The sequence below is a fragment of the Salmo salar genome, chromosome ssa14 (genome assembly GCF_905237065.1).
Source record: "Salmo salar chromosome ssa14, Ssal_v3.1, whole genome shotgun sequence".
Taxonomy (NCBI): domain Eukaryota; kingdom Metazoa; phylum Chordata; class Actinopteri; order Salmoniformes; family Salmonidae; genus Salmo; species Salmo salar.
In genome coordinates this window covers 95041467-95058781 of record NC_059455.1, presented here as the reverse complement: position 1 = coordinate 95058781, position 17315 = coordinate 95041467, and the positions used below count along the sequence as shown (strand labels likewise).

At 40.0% G+C, this 17315-nt stretch overlaps 3 protein-coding genes across 4 annotated transcripts in view; all 3 read right to left on the bottom strand.

The window, feature by feature from the left end:
* Positions 1-5092, bottom strand: part of LOC106570707 (uncharacterized) — a 9104-nt gene extending 4012 nt beyond the window's left edge. The window contains exons 1-3 of one of the 2 annotated variants that reach the window (XM_045695060.1): positions 4961-5092; positions 2798-2994; positions 1716-1775 (exon numbers count right to left, since the gene is read on the bottom strand). In XM_045695060.1, the coding sequence (XP_045551016.1) occupies positions 1716-1775; positions 2798-2994; positions 4961-4973 (270 nt within the window). In that variant the 5' untranslated portion in view covers positions 4974-5092. Of the gene's footprint in view, positions 1-1715; positions 1776-2797; positions 3235-4960 lie in introns of those variants that run through there. The other variant, XM_014143182.2, reaches the window with a different exon arrangement.
* Positions 5093-11004: 5912 nt separating this feature from the next.
* On the bottom strand, positions 11005-13955 carry LOC106570709 (gap junction beta-3 protein). Its single transcript, XM_014143184.2, has 2 exons — positions 13711-13955; positions 11005-13027 (listed from the first exon to the last, which is right to left on the bottom strand). Exon 2 carries the CDS (start codon positions 12965-12967, stop codon positions 12173-12175), a length of 795 nt encoding a protein of 264 aa, XP_013998659.1. The 5' UTR covers positions 12968-13027; positions 13711-13955; the 3' UTR covers positions 11005-12172.
* Positions 13956-15342: 1387 nt separating this feature from the next.
* LOC106570708 (gap junction beta-4 protein) lies at positions 15343-17079 on the bottom strand. The gene is made up of 2 exons (XM_014143183.2): positions 16396-17079; positions 15343-16156 (listed from the first exon to the last, which is right to left on the bottom strand). Exons 1-2 carry the CDS (start codon positions 16929-16931, stop codon positions 15853-15855), a joined length of 840 nt encoding a protein of 279 aa, XP_013998658.1. The 5' UTR covers positions 16932-17079; the 3' UTR covers positions 15343-15852.
* Between the last annotated feature and the right edge of the window lie 236 nt (positions 17080-17315).

Genomic DNA, 17315 nt, shown 5'->3' with positions numbered 1-17315 from the left:
GGTGAACCACATGGGGAAACTTCAGTGTCACTACAGTGTCACTACATTTGAAGTCTGAAGTTTACATACACTTAGGTTGGAGTCATTAAAACTAGTTTAAAACAAACTATAGGTTTGGCAAGTCGGTTAGGACATCTACTTTGTTCATGACACAAGTAATTTTTCCAACAATTATTTACAGACAGATTACTTCACTTATAATTCACTGTATCACAATTCCAGTGGATCAGAAGTTTACATACAGTAAGTTGACTGTGCCTTTAAACAGCTTGGAAAATTCCAAAAAAATGATGTAATGGCTTTAGAAACTTCTGATAGGCTAATTGACATCATTTGAGTCAATTGGAGGTGTACCTGTGGATGTGTTTCAAGGCATACCTTCAAACTCAGTGCCTCCTTGCTTGACATCATGGGAAAATCAAAAGAAATCAGCCAAGACCTCAGAAAAAAATGTGTAGACCACAAGTCTGGTTCATCCTTTGGAGCAATATCCAAACGCCTGAAGGTACCACATTCATCTGTACAAATAATGGTACGCAAGTATAAACACCATGGGACCACGCAGTCGTCATACCGCTCAGGAAGGAGACACGTTCTGTCTCCTAGAGATGAACATACTTTGGTGCAAAAAGTGTAAATCAATCCCAGAACAACAGCAAAGGACCTTGTAAAGATGCTGGAGGAAACAGGTACAAAAGTATCTATATCCACAGTAAAACGAGTCCTATATCGACATAACCTGAAAGGCCGCTCAGCAAGGAAGAAGCCACTGCTCCAAAACCGCCATAAAAAAGCCAGACTACGGTTTGCAACTGCACATGGGGACAAAGATTGTACTTTTTGGAGAAATGTCCTCTGGTCTGATGAAACAAAAATAAAACTGTTTGGCCATAATGACCATCGTTATCTTTGGAGGAAAAAGGGGGAGGCTTGCAAGCCGAAGAACACCATCCCAACCGTGAAGCACGGGGATGGCAGCATCATGTTGTGGGGGTGCTTTGCTACAGGAGGGACCGGTGCACTTCACAAAATAGATGGCATCATGAGGCAGGAAAATTATGTGGATATATTGCAACATCTCAAGACATCAGTCAGGAAGTTAAAGCTTGGTCGCAAATGGGTCTTCCAAATGGACAATGACCCCAAGCATACTTCCAAAGTAGTTGCAAAATGGCTTAAGGACAACAAAGTCAAGGTATTGGAGTGGCCATCACAAAGCCCTGACCTCAATCCTATAGAAAATGTGTGGGCAGAACTGAAAAAGGAGGTCTACAAACCTGACTCAGTTACAGCAGCTCTGTCAGGAGGAATGGGCCAAAATTCACCCAGCTTATTGTGGGAAGCATGTGGAAGGCTACCCGAAACGTTTAACGCAAGTTAAACAATTTAAAAGCAATGCTACCAAATACTAATTGAGTGTATGTAAACTTCTGACCCACTGGGAATGTGATGAAAGAAATAAAAGCTGAAATAAATCATTCTCTCTACTATTATTCTGACATTTCACATTCATAAAATAAAGTGGTGATCCTAACTGACCTAAAACAGGGAATTTTTACTAGGATTAAATGTCAGGAATTGTGAAAAACTGAGTTTAAATGTATTTGGCTAAGGTGTATGTAAACTTCCGACTTCAACTGTACATATTGAGTAAACATCAGTAACATCACCTTACAGTGAATAGACAGACACATAATGAAACATCAGTAACTCACCAGCACTCTGCTCTTCTTGTTTTTAGACAGGATGATGGCAAGGATTCCTACAACAACACCCTACAGGGACACATTACAGAGATAGTTATTAGACAGGATGATGGCCAGCATTCCTACAACACCCTACAGGGACACATTACAGAGATAGTTATTAGACAGGATGATGGCAAGGATTCCTACAACAACACCCTACAGGGACACATTACAGAGATAGTTATTAGACAGGATGATGGCCAGCATTCCTACAACACCCTACAGGGACACATTACAGAGATAGTTATTAGACAGGATGATGGCAAGGATTCCTACAACAACACCCTACAGGGACACATTACAGAGATAGTTATTAGACAGGATGATGGCAAGGATTCCTACAACACCCTACAGGGACATATTACAGCTGGATGAGACAACACCCTACAGAGACATATTACAGCTGGATGAGACAACACCCTACAGGGACATATTACAGCTGGATGAGACAACACCCTACAGGGACATATTACAGCTGGATGAGACAACACCCTACAGGGACATATTACAGCTGGATGAGACAACACCCTACAGGGACATATTACAGCTGGATGAGACAACACCCTACAGGGACATATTACAGCTGGATGAGACAACACCCTACAGGGACATATTACAGCTAGTCCAGTAGTACTACATTATATCTCAGTCTCACCACTAGTCCAGTAGTACTACATTATATATCAGTCTCACCACTAGTCCAGTAGTACTACATTAGATATCAGTCTCACCACTAGTCCAGTAGTACTACATTATATCTCAGTCTCACCACTAGTCCAGTAGTACTACATTATATATCAGTCTCACCACTAGTCCAGTAGTACTACATTATATCTCAGTCTCACCACTAGTCCAGTAGTACTACATTAGATATCAGTCTCACCACTAGTCCAGTAGTACTACATTATATCTCAGTCTCACCACTAGTCCAGTAGTGAGTGCCACTACATTAGATATCAGTCTCACCACTAGTCCAGTAGTACTACATTATATCTCAGTCTCACCACTAGTCCGGTAGTGAGTGCCACTACATTAGATATCAGTCTCACCACTAGTCCGGTAGTGAGTGCCACTACATTAGATATGGAGTATGCCACGGTGCGTGTCCGTGCGTTCAGGTTGATGTGTCGCAGCACAGCCCCATGGACTAGCGCCCCCAGCAGGAAGTTGACGTGTCCTACAAGCACCATACTCAGGCCCATCTTCATCAGGGCCTTGGGCATCTCCAGACTGGCACAGCACCTACCTATAGAGAGGGAGGGGGAGGCAGAGGAGAGAGAAAGAAAAGAGAAAGAGAGATTGAGAGACAGAGAGAGAGAGAGAGAGACAAACAGAGACAGAGAGAGATAAACAGAGAGAGACAGAGAGCGAGAGAGCGAGAAAGAGAGAGCGCAAGAAAGAGAGAGTGCGAGAGAGAGAGCGTGAGAGAGAGCGAGAGAGGACATAGATACAGGAGAGAATGTAAACATCATAAGGAGGAAGAGAGAGAAGAGAGAGACAGTATCATCAAGTCCATGTTCAGGGTCCATTTACTATTGATCTGCTCCACACAGTCCCAGGGTTAAAACCACAGTGGAGATGTCACGGGCATTAATGATTACCTGCTGAACACACACATCTCTAGGGTCTAGTACTATCTCTGGTCCTATCCAAACAGAGTCTCTCTACACTACAGGATTTTGCATCAAGAAGCTTCACATGTATGAGAAGCTGACCTGGGTTCAAATACTTTTTGAAATAATGTCTTATATTTAAGATGTGCTTGATTGAGCTTGCCATTTGCAATTTTAATTGAAAATTAACCAACCCATTTCACCACTTTCTTTAACAGGGTACTTATTGAAGTGTTGATGTGCTTGATTGAGCTTGCCATTTGCAATGGACTAATAGAAAAGTCCCAAAAGTGCAAACTTAGCCGACAGGCCATTCCATTCTAAAGCAAACGCTTAAATTATTTGAAAGATGTAAAATATTATTTGAACCCAGTTCATGTATGATGTTGGGTAAACATTGTGGTATAACAGAGACATGCCATCTAAAATCAGACAACATCCAGACAGTGTGGTATAATGATAGGCTCAACACTGATCTCAACACTGTGAAGCTGATGCATCATAATGTAAAAGCTTAGTGATCATAATGTAAAAGCTTAGTGATCATAATGTAAAAGCTTAGTGATCATAATGTAAAAGCTTAGTGATCATAATGTAAAAGCTTAGCGATCATAATGTAAGCTTAGTGATCATAATGTAAAAGCTTAGTGATCATAATGTAAAAGCTTAGTGATCATAATGTAAAAGCTTAGTGATCATAATGTAAAAGCTTAGCGATCATAATGTAAGCTTAGTGATCATAATGTAAAAGCTTAGCGATCATAATGTAAAAGCTTAGCGATCATAATGTAAGCTTAGTGACAGCTCGATGTTGTATTTAGGATATGTACTTTAATTTATTACATGCATTATTACAGGTACATTGAGCCTTAGACATTTTCTACTCAGTTTTCACTGTCTATCATTAAAAGCAAAACATTACAGAAGATGAATTGAAAATGAACCAACCCATTTCACCAGGGTACTTATTGACGTTTAGACGTTAGGCATCTCCATCACCTCTCTATACCATTCGTGTGTCCACCCCCCTTCACACAACCACAACGGTGTTTCACAACATCCACATTCCCCTCCACATATGTTGGTACAGCCCACCGATCAAGGTTCTAACTGTAAAATCTTGTTCCTCCTGACCTGGCGGGTGATGGATACATAGACTAGAACTGATGTACTGGTCTGGTCCTTACAAACGCCCTTCTGTCAGTATATATTAGATGTTGGTCATATAACATGTGTTGACTAAGGGAATTCTAATCATCAAACATTCAAAGTGTAATGTCTATTCTCTTTCAGGTTACCACAATGTGTCAGATAATGAAGTGCGGTGTATTTCTGTAACTTTTGCAAAAGGACACGTTTCCAATTCAACCACTGGCCACTATAGGATCAGATGGGTTTATAAAGATCAATCTAACAGTGACTTTAACCCACCTGTAGCCCATTCTTCAGTCAAAACAGTTCCAACAGAAACCTGTTGGAAACGGGATGGCTCAGTGGCTGAACTGAAGAACTCACTTTATGATGTATCCTGTCTATCAGAATACTGTAGCACTCATGTCAAAAGGTTAAACAGATTATGAACTAAAGTCCAATATTCACCTGTATTGGCCATTGTTGGTGATTTGAATCCCCCCCCCGTTTAAGTCATCATCTGTCCAGATGTTGTGTTATTTTGACAATCTAATAGATTTCTATATGATGATTTTATATGTGTTTTCTCTTTCCCTCCTCCTGGTGAACGTTCCCCGTCAGTCCGTCCCGACCCGACCGCACAAGTACATATAAAAAAAAACACACAAAAAAAAATAGGCGGGTCCCCCTGGAATTTAAACACACACACGTGACTTGTTGTGATTTTCTATTTTATTTTAAAACAACATGAATTCAATCATAATACATAATACAAATGACACAAACTATGGTCAAAATGCAGTTTTCCAATATTTATATAAAGTTATTCCCGCCCCCCCCCCCCCAAAAAAAAAGTTATTCACAGGAAATGATATGATGGTACTTTGTCGCCACTAGGTGGAGAGATGGACCAATCAAAAAAGCAAATACAACACAGCCAGGCCGACATAACGTTTCAGATAGAGTTTAGCTGTGTCCAAGCACCTGCCCCTTTGCCCTCCCACTCACCAAGTGCTCTTTTGGATGGTGGTATACATATATATATACATATATATATATATATACAGTACCGGTCAAACATTTTAGAATACCTACTCATTCAAGGGTTTTTCTTTATTTTTACTATTTTCTACATTGTAGAAAAATAGTGAAAACAACCAAAACTATGAAATAACACATATGGAATCATGTAGTAACCAAAAAAGTGTTAAACAAATCAAAATATATTTTGTATTTGAGATTCTTCAAATAGCCACCCTATGTCTTGATGACAGCTTTGCACATTCTTGGCATTCTCTCAACCAGCTTCATGAGGTAGTCACCTGGAATGGATTTAAATTAAAAGGTGTGCCTTTTTAAAAGTTAATTTGTGGAATTTCTTTCCTTCTTCGTGAGTTTGAGCCAATCAGCTGTGTTGTGACAAGGTAGGGGGTGGTATACAGAAGATAGCCCTATTTGGTAAAAGACCAAGTCCATATTATGGCAAGAACAGCTCAAATAAGCAAAGACAAATGACAGTACATCATTAGTTTAAGACATGAAGGCCAGTCAATATGGAACATTTCAAGAACTTTGAACTTTGAAACTGGCTCTCATGAGGACCGTACCAGGAATGGAAGACCCAGAGTTACCTCTGCTGCAGAGGATAAGTTCAATAGAGTTAACAGCCTCAGAAATTGCAGCCCAAATAAATGCTTCACAGAGTTCAAGTAACAGACACATCTCAACATCAACTGTTCAGAGGTGGAAATTTGTCCTTTGGTCTGGAGTCCAATTTGGACATTTTGGGTTCCAACCTCCTGTATCTTTGTGAGACGAGGTGTAGGTGAACGCATGGTCTCTGCATGTGTATTTCCCACCGTAAAGCATTGAGGAGGAGTAGTGATATTAGTTTTCTTTCAACTTTATTTCATTGTCTAGCAGCCAAAGGCATTATCCTAGTCATATTAGCATAGCAACCCATGATTGGCCATGTTCTGTTATAATCTCCACCCGGCACAGCCAGAAGAGGACTGGCCACCCATCATACCCTGGTTCCTCTCTAGGTTTTTCCTAGCTTCTGGCCTTTCTAGGGAGTTTTTCCTAGACACCGTGCTTCTACTCTTGCATTGCTTGCTGTTTGGGGGTTTTAGGCTGGGTTTCTGTACAGCACTTTGTGACATCAGCTGATGTAAGAAGGGCTTTATATAAATACATTTGATTTGATTTGATAGTTGTTGCATCTTTAATTCTCCCCTTCTTTCAAAATGTCTAATGGATGTTTCCAACTTAGAACAGTGTTAGAACAGTGTTTTTCCACAAATAGTTTTTTTTTGAACATTCGCGCTACTAACCGTGTTGCCGAGCCTGAAGTGTGAAGAAATATTAGTTAATCAACATTTTAAGCTAAACATTCTGATCCGTTCCATCAGCCTTATTAATTGATACGGCATATAGTTCCATTACACTACTTTGATACGCATTATGTGAATTAAGAAATGCGTATATGCAATCCTCACTGAAAAAAAAAACTGGGTATCGGTGTATACCGTCCACTACACCACTGGCTGATAGCCTATACGCAGCAGCACTTCCTCATTTATTTTCTTATAGAATCACGGGAAGGGTGCTGGAAAAACATCTCATCACAGACAACTTAAGCATTTTAGCTAATTAGCAACCATTCCCCTAACCCTTTAACTTAACTCCTGACCTTAACCCTAACCTTAACCCTAACCCTAACCTAGCTAATGTTACGTCACAACAAATTGCAATTCGTAACATATCATATTAAATGTATGATGCAAATCCACAAATTATTACATCATACTAATTGGAGTGTTCCAGATTTACAGATTTACATTTACTATGTTACGTCTACCCCTGAGTCCAGGTTGCAGAATAGCCTACTACACTAGGAGCAGGCCTATTCTTTCTTTTAAAAAATTGCCTAGCTGTGGATCGTGTGTGTAGCCCAATAACAAGTCATTGCCTACCGTCTGCCAGTGAACAGCATGCAGACAAAACAGGCTCTTACACAATATTTCAAATACAGGTTGGAAAGCAAATGGCTCCTGCTGAAAAGAGAAGACTATAATCTGTCTGCTGTAGGCTACCTACATATTAGATCAACTTCCTAATAGGTCTATTGAGCGAACATTGTAGATAGGCTTTTGGCACAAGCGCATTGGCCATCGACATTGAGTGAGTCAGTGAAACTGGAAAACTTGTTTATGACTATAACTTTCTCCTCATACTGTACAATGTGTTTCTCCACACACCTAGGTCTAGGCCAAGGGGGGGGGCAAAGTACGGCCGGGCACTTCAATCTGGCCCACGAGACATTAAAAATGAAAATAAATATATTTTTTAAGCCCTTATTTCTCCCCAATTTCATGGTATCCAATTGGTAGTTACAGTCTTGTCCCATCGCTGCAACTCCCGTACAGACTCGGGAGAGGCGAAGGTCAAGAGCTGTGTGTCCTCCGAAACACAACCCTGCCAAGCTGCACTGCTTCTTGACACAATGCCCACTTAACCCGGAAGCCAGCCGCATCAATGTGTCAGAGGAAACACCATACACCTGATGACCGTGTATGCACCCAGCCTGCCCCAGGAGTCGCTAGAGCGAGATGGGACAAGGAAATTTGTGCCACCAATTGTGCGCCGCCTCATGGGTCTCTCAGTCACGGCCAGCTGTGACACAGCCTAGGATCGAACCTGGGTCTGTAGTGACGCCTCGAGCACTGCGATACAGTGCCTAGACCGTTGCACCACTCGGGAGGCCCCCACAAATTGATTTTTACAAACAATTGTTCCCCCCCAAAATTGAATTTCAAAATCCCGATGTGGCCCTCGAGCCAAATAGTTTGCCCACCCCTGGTCTAGGCTATTGATGGATTCAAGATTAGTTACGTTTCTATTCATCTTAGATCATTTGTGCGGTATTAAAAAATATTCTGCTATAAAGTCTCAAGTCATGTAAAAGGACGTATAGCTGCAAGAAATGGGCTTAAAAAAGGCCACATTTTTCCCAGACCCTAGGTTACTAAAAATGTTCCCCATGTGTTCTCCATATTTAAATAAAGGTTCACAACAAAAAAAAATCTAAAATACATGTGTGCAACTTCTGTAAGCACCTCTCGACTGATCAACGGCCACTGCGCAAATGTGATGATACGCATGAAATACTATATTATAAAGGTGATGATACGCATGGAATACTATATTATAAAGGTGATGCTATGCAATACTTTATTATAAAGGTGATGATATGCAATACTTTATTATAAAGGTGATGATATGCAATACTTTATTATAAAGGTGATGAAATGCAATACTTTATTATAAAGGTGATGATATGCAATACTTTATTATAAAGGTGATGATATGCAATACTTTATTATAAAGGTGATGATATGCAATACTATATTATAAAGGTGATGATACGAATGGAATACTTTATTATAAAGGTGATGATATGCAATACTTTATTATAAAGGTGATGAAATGCAATACTTTATTATAAAGGTGATGATATGCAATACTTTATTATAAAGGTGATGATATGCAATACTTTATTATAAAGGTGATGAAATGCAATACTTTATTATAAAGGTGATGATATGCAATACTTTATTATAAAGGTGATGAAATGCAATACTATATTATAAAGGTGATGATACGCATGGAATACTATATTATAAAGGTGATGATATGCAATACTTTATTATAAAGGTGATGAAATGCAATACTTTATTATAAAGGTGATGATATGCAATACTTTATTATAAAGGTGATGATATGCAATACTTAATTATTAAGGTGATGATATGCATGGAATACTTTATTTTAAAGGTGATGATATGAATGGAATACTTTATTTTAAAGGTGATGATATGCAATACTTTATTATAAAGGTGATGATATGCAATACTTTATTATAAAGGTGATGATATGCAATACTTTATTATAAAGGTGATGATATGCAATACTTTATTATAAAGGTGATGATATGCAATACTTTATTATAAAGGTAATGATATGCAATACTTTATTATAAATGTGATGATATGCATGAAATACTTTATTATAAAGGTGATGATATGCAATACTTTATTATACATGTGATGATATGCAATACTTATTATAAAGGTGATGATATGCAATACTTTATTATAAAGGTGATGATATGCAATACTTTATTATAAAGGTGATGCTATGCAATACTTTATTATACATGTGATGATAGGCAATACTTATTATAAAGGTGATGATATTCAATACTTTATTATAAAGGTGATGCTATGAATGGAATACTTTATTATAAAGGTGATGATATGCAATATTTTATTATGAAGGTGATGATATGCAATACTTTATTATAAATGTGATGATATTGTAACGCGGGTCGTCTAAAGGGGACCAAGGCGCAGCGTGTAGAGTGCTCATATTTACTTTTAATTAATATACTTAAACAAAACAACAAAACGACTGAAACCAGTTCCGTCAGGCGATATACACTAAACAGAAAACAACTACCCACAAAAACCCAGGAAGAAAAACCCCTACAACGAGGATCAGCTGCCTCCAATTGGAGATTAACCCAAACAACCCCAACATAGAAATAGAAAAACTAGAACTAATACATAGAAATAGAAAACATAGAAATATCCAAAACACCCCCTGTCACGCCCTGACCAACTCTACTATAGAAAATGACCTCTTACTAGGGTCAGGACGTGACAGATATGCATGCAATACTTTATTATAAAGGTGATGATATGCAATACTTTATTATAAAGGTGATGATATGCAATACTTTATTATAAAGGTGATGATATGCAATACTTTATTATAAAGGTGATGATATGCTTGGAATACTTTATTATAAAGGTGATGACATGCAATACTTTATTATAAAGGTGATGATATGCAATACTTTATTATAAAGGTGATGATATGCAATACTTTATTATAAAGGTGATGACATGCAATACTTTATTATAAAGGTGATGACATGCAATACTTTATTATAAAGGTGATGATATGCTTGGAATACTTTATTATAAAGGTGATGATATGGAATACTTTATTATAAATGTGATGATATGCAATACTTTATTATAAAGGTGATGACATGCAATACTTTATTATAAAGGTGATGATATGCATGCAATACTTTATTATAAAGGTGATGATATGGAATACTTTATTATAAATGTGATGATATGCAATACTTTATTATAAAGGTGATGATATGCAATACTTTATTATAAAGGTGATGATTTGCAGTACTTTATTATGAAGGTGATGATATGCAATACTTTATTATAAAGGCGATGATATGCAATACTTTATTATAAAGGTGATGATATGCAACACTTTATTATAAAGGTGATGATTTGCAGTACTTTATTATGAAGGTGATGATATGCAATACTTTATTATAAAGGTGATGATAAGCAATACTTTATTATAAAGGGGGCTTTTTTTCACGTGTTCGGGTACCTCAGAACTCCCTAGGTCCCCCCCCCTCACTTTTTGTTATGGCACCTTCAGATTTACAAATGAAGCACTGAACACAGGTAGTCTACACTCTAGCTAACCACCATATACTACAATATCCACACAAGCCTCTTACCAGCCAGCCATATATCATTAGTTTGAAGATTATAAATATTAGGCTATATTCTAAAGTTATTATTTAATCGCATTGAAGATGAATCACAATCAGTAAAAAAAAAAAAAAAAAATTGGGCTAGGTGAATAGTAGATATCCATCAATCATCAACATCAAAGATCAGCTCCGTAGTGGCGCAGCGGTCTAAGGCAGTGCGTCTCAGTGCTAGAGGCGTCAATACAGACACCGTGGCTGTATCACAACTGGCTGTGATTGGGAGTCCCACAGGGCGTCGCACATTTGGCCCAGTGTCTTCGTTGTAAATAAGAATATGTTCTTAACTGACTTGCCTAGATAAATAAAGGGGACATTTTCTTAAATAAAAACCAGCTGATAGCCTACCCTTTTTTCAGATGTCAATCGTGTCTTTTGGAGGCACTGTAATTAGCTTGCTTACAATTTGTAATGAGTGAGTGTGTTGTTGCAGAGATAAACAGGCCTATGCTGAAAATATTTAAAATGTTCGCTAGAGAGGCAGTTAGTAGTCTATGTTATGAAGTTCAAGACATGAATGAAAGGTCTGTACACTGCCCTGCATTTCACTGTAAGGAAACTTGAAATTATTAAGGAAAAAACGAATTAAGATAATATTAAATTAACTGTAAATATAAAAAGTTAAAACAATACAGAAAAAAGCAGGGGACCAGATCAGATGAGCAGAGTGTTGCGTTTCCTTCCTCAGACGTTACATCGACTGTGCAGTCGGACACCAGATTAGCATAAGATGCGCTTAGCTAACATGTAAAATACCGACCATGTGTTGTAAACTCTGGTATTCGTCAGCAAAGTCTGAGCAGAGGAACACGACCTGTCAAATCACTTTCAAAAACTGTTAACGTCCGTCAGTCTTTCACCCTCACAGAGGCGTGTCCGTAAGGGAGGGTGAGGTGGTGGCCATAACAATTACATTTGACTAAAATAAATGTATTGATAAAACTCTGATTTTAGTTGACAACATTTAGTCAATAAAGATTTGTCATCTAATAAAAGTTAAATTGTAAAAAGTTTCATTGTCTGACTCAAAATATAGATGTACTTTTCTTCTCCATGGCTAAGTTGGCCTCATTGCACTCCTGGTACTCTGCTGTCTCCGCCAGCGCCTGACACCCATCACAGTCCAGCTCAGAGCATCTAATGTTGGGGGAGGTATGGAGGCTTCCCCGATGACTGATCCTCAGCAACCGGATGGCTATCAGGTAAAAGATCTCACACACGTTGAGCACTATACACACAGCCGACGCCCCTACCATGAAGTAGGTAAACACCCTCTTCTCCGTGGGCCGGCCGATGTAGCAATCCACCTGGTTAGGACAAGGCCAAAGGTCGCAAATGACGCGGCGCGGCAGGTCAAAGTTGTTGTAGATGAGATGCAGGAGGTAGAGGAACGCCACCTCGATGGCCGTTTTGAAGAAGAGGCTGAGGAGATATGTCCACCAGAGTCCTCCGTGCTTCTGTCCTGTGTTGTCGTAGAGACGGGCGTTTTCACCATGTGTGATGCGGTACTTGCGTTCGCGTTCCTCGCGGTACGCCACGTGCATCACGACCATGAAGGTGGGACAGGTGACGAAGATGAGCTGGAGTGCCCAGATCCTGGTGTGGGAGACAGGAAAGAAGTGGTCGTAACAGGCATTGGCGCAGCCGGGTTGGCGAGTGTTGCAGTCAAAGTCTTTCTGGTCCTCACTCCAGACGCGTTCTGCGGCCACGACAAAGACCATGACGCGAAACACGAAGACCACCGCGAGCCAGATACGTCCAAACGCGGTAGAGTATTTATTGACCCCGCTAAGCAGCGCCTCGAAGGTCTTCCAGTCCATGGTGAGATCGGAGTGGGATCCCCTTCTGTCACCGTTGAACTTTCACCCGGCTGTGTGAAGCTGGAGGAAGAAGAGAAAGTGATTAATTAATAAGTGTATGAATAACGGTTAAACAACCAGGGTATGTATTGAGCCAGTCCATCCTCCATTTCAGGGAAAGGGAACTAATTAAAATCAAGTTCCAGACCCCTTTGGCATCACCTAACACTGGCATTGCCATCGCCTGCCCTACTGGAAGGCTACAGAATGCTAGGTAATAAAGCTATAAACAACAGGAAACATCTACCAGCTGAACAACATATAATACAACTCTTCAATTTTACATAGAAATACATTTTCTTTTGGGTGTTAAAAGTATTTTTCTTTTGAAAGATCTGTTCACAGCCTTTTTTTTTTTTACTCTGATCCAACTTTTCATCCAAATCTCCCTGCGACTCTCTCTTCACCTTCTGAAGCTGTTTGCTTAAAGGCGTGGGGTTCTTTGAAGAAATGCGGCTTTAATATTTGATCAAAACACTGTTTGCCTTCCATCAAGAGTCTAACGCTCACAAAATCACATTTTGTTGTTGCGGGATTTCATAGGAGAACATCTTGAGCAAAGTAATTTCTTATGAAAACAGTGGAATTATATTCCAAAACAGGTAGAGTATGTGATAGTTACCTGTTGCTGAATACACATCATTTTGAGGCAAAAGTAATTCGTATCACTATTACAGATGGATTATTAGTCAAGTCATACTTACAGTTGTTTCGGATCACTAGGCTGATGCCCAATCCATTTAAGCTTGTCCGTCTCTCTGTTCAAAGCTTGTCCGTCTCTCTGTTCAACTTTGCCTCAGTCTGATTTGACTATTGAATGGCAGGGCTGAACAAAATGGCTGCACCACTACTGTAAGTCTGGACATGATGATTTAGCCACACTCAGGAGGTGTGGTCAAGCTTTGGAATCAGTGCTGTGGGTCTTCTTCTTCTTCTTCTTCTTCTCTCCACTGGCCAGTTAGTGATGCAATACCCTTGTTAAAATCAACATCGGAGTTGTCATGGTGACTAAGTGTTCCCACCAGGTGACTCTGGTATCGGTAACACCCCAGGCCCAAACAGATGACGAGTATGGTTTGGTACCACTCCATGTCTGCTTAGTCACCCTCATTTATCCGGCACTGCCACAGATTCCGAGATAAAAAAACGCTGATCCTTTATTTGCCCGGAGAGATGGAACTATGGTACAGAGGTATCGGGATGTGGACATAGGACACTCCAGTCTCACAGAGAATTGATACGGTGACTGTGTCTGTAGTATTTGTTGTTGCTTCATTCTTCTAGATACTCAAACACTGAACATTGGTGTTCATGCCCATTCAGCAAATGTACATGTATATTTTGAGTCATTTAGCAGACACTCTTTATCTAGACTAGACGGCTCATTCATCTATAGAAGGTGTCACCTCTCACTACCACATCACACCTTACCACCACATCATTTAGCAGACACTCTTTATCTAGACTAGACGGCTCATTCATCTATAGAAGGTGTCACCTCTCACTACCACATCACACAGCTGTACAGCTGGTCCTGCTGCCCAGGCTGATGGGGCTTTTAGTCATGCCGGATGTGACTGTGATCAGATCATTTAGGAGGGGTCATTTTAATGTAGATAGTATGGTCTATCACCCCTGCTTACTGACCACTCCCAACCTACTACTGCCAACCTGTAGAATAAACTACTATTTAATTCATTTCACTATTAAGGTGTGTCACTTTGTGGTTCTCTTTCATTGCAAAAAAATCTCATCAGGTGTTTTGCAAGCTGCATGCCACAAGGAATTAACTTTGTTACTTTAAGGTTCATGTGAATGTTTTGAGGGACTCTTGAACAAACTTCATTCAAAATGTATACACCACATATGATAACTTATCTGTGAGACTGTTGGGGTGGCAGGTAGCCTAGTAGATAGCTAGCATTGGGCCAGTAACCGAAAGGTTGCTATATCGAATCCCTGAGCTGACATGGTAAAAATCTGTCGTTCTGCCCCTGAACAAGGCAGTTAACCCACTGTTCCTAGGCCGTCATTGTAAAATAAGAATTTGTTCTTAACCGACTTAAATAACGGTTAAAATATGTGATCCATTTAATGACATTGTGTAAAGCACTGAAAGTGTAGTACTGTTGCTCCTCCTGTTGTGCTAGCATGCTATATGTACTGTAAAACGGCCTATAAATGGTTGATGGAATGAATAAGAGTCCTTGATCCAATCCGATTTACTATCAGCTTTGTGCTCAATGGACTTTACTTATTAAGTTGAAAATCATCATGATATTTTAGTTGAAATTGAAGAAACATTTATATTTATAGAAAATACAACAAAAAATATATATAATAGATCATAATAAAATATGGTTTTATTTCAAATTACAAGCAAACTACAATCATCAGACTTGAAATTATATTACACTTATCAATAACTGAACAAGACTAGAAATAATGTACATTTCATGAAATAAAAACTGCTTACAAAAAAACAGATGGCATGTCATTCTCGAATTAATCATGACTAAACATGTACAAAATATTTTCCCATTTTGGCAGTGACTTTGTAAACAACATTTTGGAGTACCAGACCCATATCTTCATACTCACACTGAACAGTATATGTGGCCCTTGCCTTGACACAGACATAACAAAATGTTGTAGTCTTTCCATAGGCTTTTCTTCCAGACCAGTACTATATACCAACTACTACTAGACTTACTAGCATAAAACAACTGATCAACTAATCATCAATGCCTTGATTAGATGCATCTAATCAGGTATTAATACTGGGCTTGAACGGAAAGCCTGAACAAGTTATGGCGTCTCCAGGACCAGAATTAAAGATAACACTCTTAAGAGACGGTCACACTGTAACCCGGAGCAGGGCTCTCTCTCTTATCCACTCCTCTATCCCCATCAGCCATATTCATCTTCTTTAGTTCAGACTGCTTGAACACAGAGGTATCTTTCTCTGTCAGGGGTATGGTAGCTGGCATGGTGAACTGGGGTCTCTCCCTGATGGCACGGGGTCCTCCACCGCCAATACACTCTTTGCACTTCTTCCCCAGCAGGTAGAGGATCTCACACAGGGTCAAGAGTATACACACCAAGCTTATCACCACCATGAAGACCGTGAACACTCGCTTCTCTGTTGGCCTGGGGAGCAGACAATAAAAGATGAGCTTCGTGAAACAGTACATGGTTGTTCAAAAATAACAAAGCATTGTAATCACATACTGGTTTAGCTCACGCCGTTCATCACCTCAACAAGTGCAGCATTTGTGATACTTTAGCGCTCAAGAGATTCTCCTGATGGTCAGGGTCATGCAGGGTCATGGCAATGATCAGTGCAAAGTGTGCTCTGTTTGTAATAATAGTAATAATAATAGCAATACCTGGCAATAAAGCAGTCCACCTCGTTGGGACAGGGGTCCTCTGAGCACTTCACCACCAGCGGGAAGAAGTACGCCTCGTAGATGTAAAACAACAGAAAGATGAACACGCCGTCCACCGCCATCTTAAATAGCAGACTGAAGAGGTAGGTCCACCACAGGCCGCCGCGCTTCTTCCCCGTATTGTCATACAGACGGGTGCATCCCTCACCGTGCTTCAGACAGTGTTTCCGCTCTCGTTCATCTCTGTACGCAACATGGAGGACGACCAGGAGCGAGGGACAGGTGACGAAGATGAGTTGGAGTGCCCAGAGCCGGCTGTGGGAGACAGGGAAGAAGTGGTCGTAACAGACGTTGTGGCAGCCAGGTTGGCGGGTGTTGCAGTCAAAGTCTTTCTGCTCGTCACCCCACACTTTCTCCGCAGCCACGACGAAGACCATGAGTCTGAAGATGAAGACGACGGAGAGCCAGATACGACCGAACGCCGTGGAGTACTTATTGACCCCGCTAAGCAGGCCCTGCAAAAACGCCCAGTTCATAGCGGATGTACAAGTTGTAGAATTAGAATTTGTAGTATAAGTTCAGTTCAGCCTTCAACAGGCCCCTGGCTCTTGTCACAACCGCCTCTCGTTCCCAGTGGGTTTCTACCCTTTGGTAAAAAAAATACTCAACTGCACTCAGGAAAGGTGGGTCTTTAATAAGACTTACTCAGCTTGGTTGGCACAAGAGGGGAGGGATGTACTGCCCATACTGAGTGCACTAGCTAGGTAAACATGGCTGCTACACCCTCAGCTTAGTGTTTGAGTAAATTAGGGAGTGGCTGACAACTTATTATTCAACTTTTACCATAGAGAGAAGGAGACTGATTCAAACCACAAAAAGGAGAGAGAGAGAGAGAGACAGAGAGAGAGAGAGAGAGAGAG

What these genes read in the sequence shown, in the direction of transcription:
- LOC106570709 (XM_014143184.2), bottom strand. Translation starts at nt 12,967, where the DNA reads ATGGACTGGAAGACCTTCGAGGCGCTGCTTAGCGGGGTCAATAAATAC.
- LOC106570708 (XM_014143183.2), bottom strand. Translation starts at nt 16,931, where the DNA reads ATGAACTGGGCGTTTTTGCAGGGCCTGCTTAGCGGGGTCAATAAGTAC. An exon ending in GTGGACTGCTTTATTGCCAG is followed by an intron (nt 16,157 to 16,395) that starts GTATTGCTATTA and finishes TCTGCTCCCCAG; the next exon opens with GCCAACAGAGAAGCGAGTGT.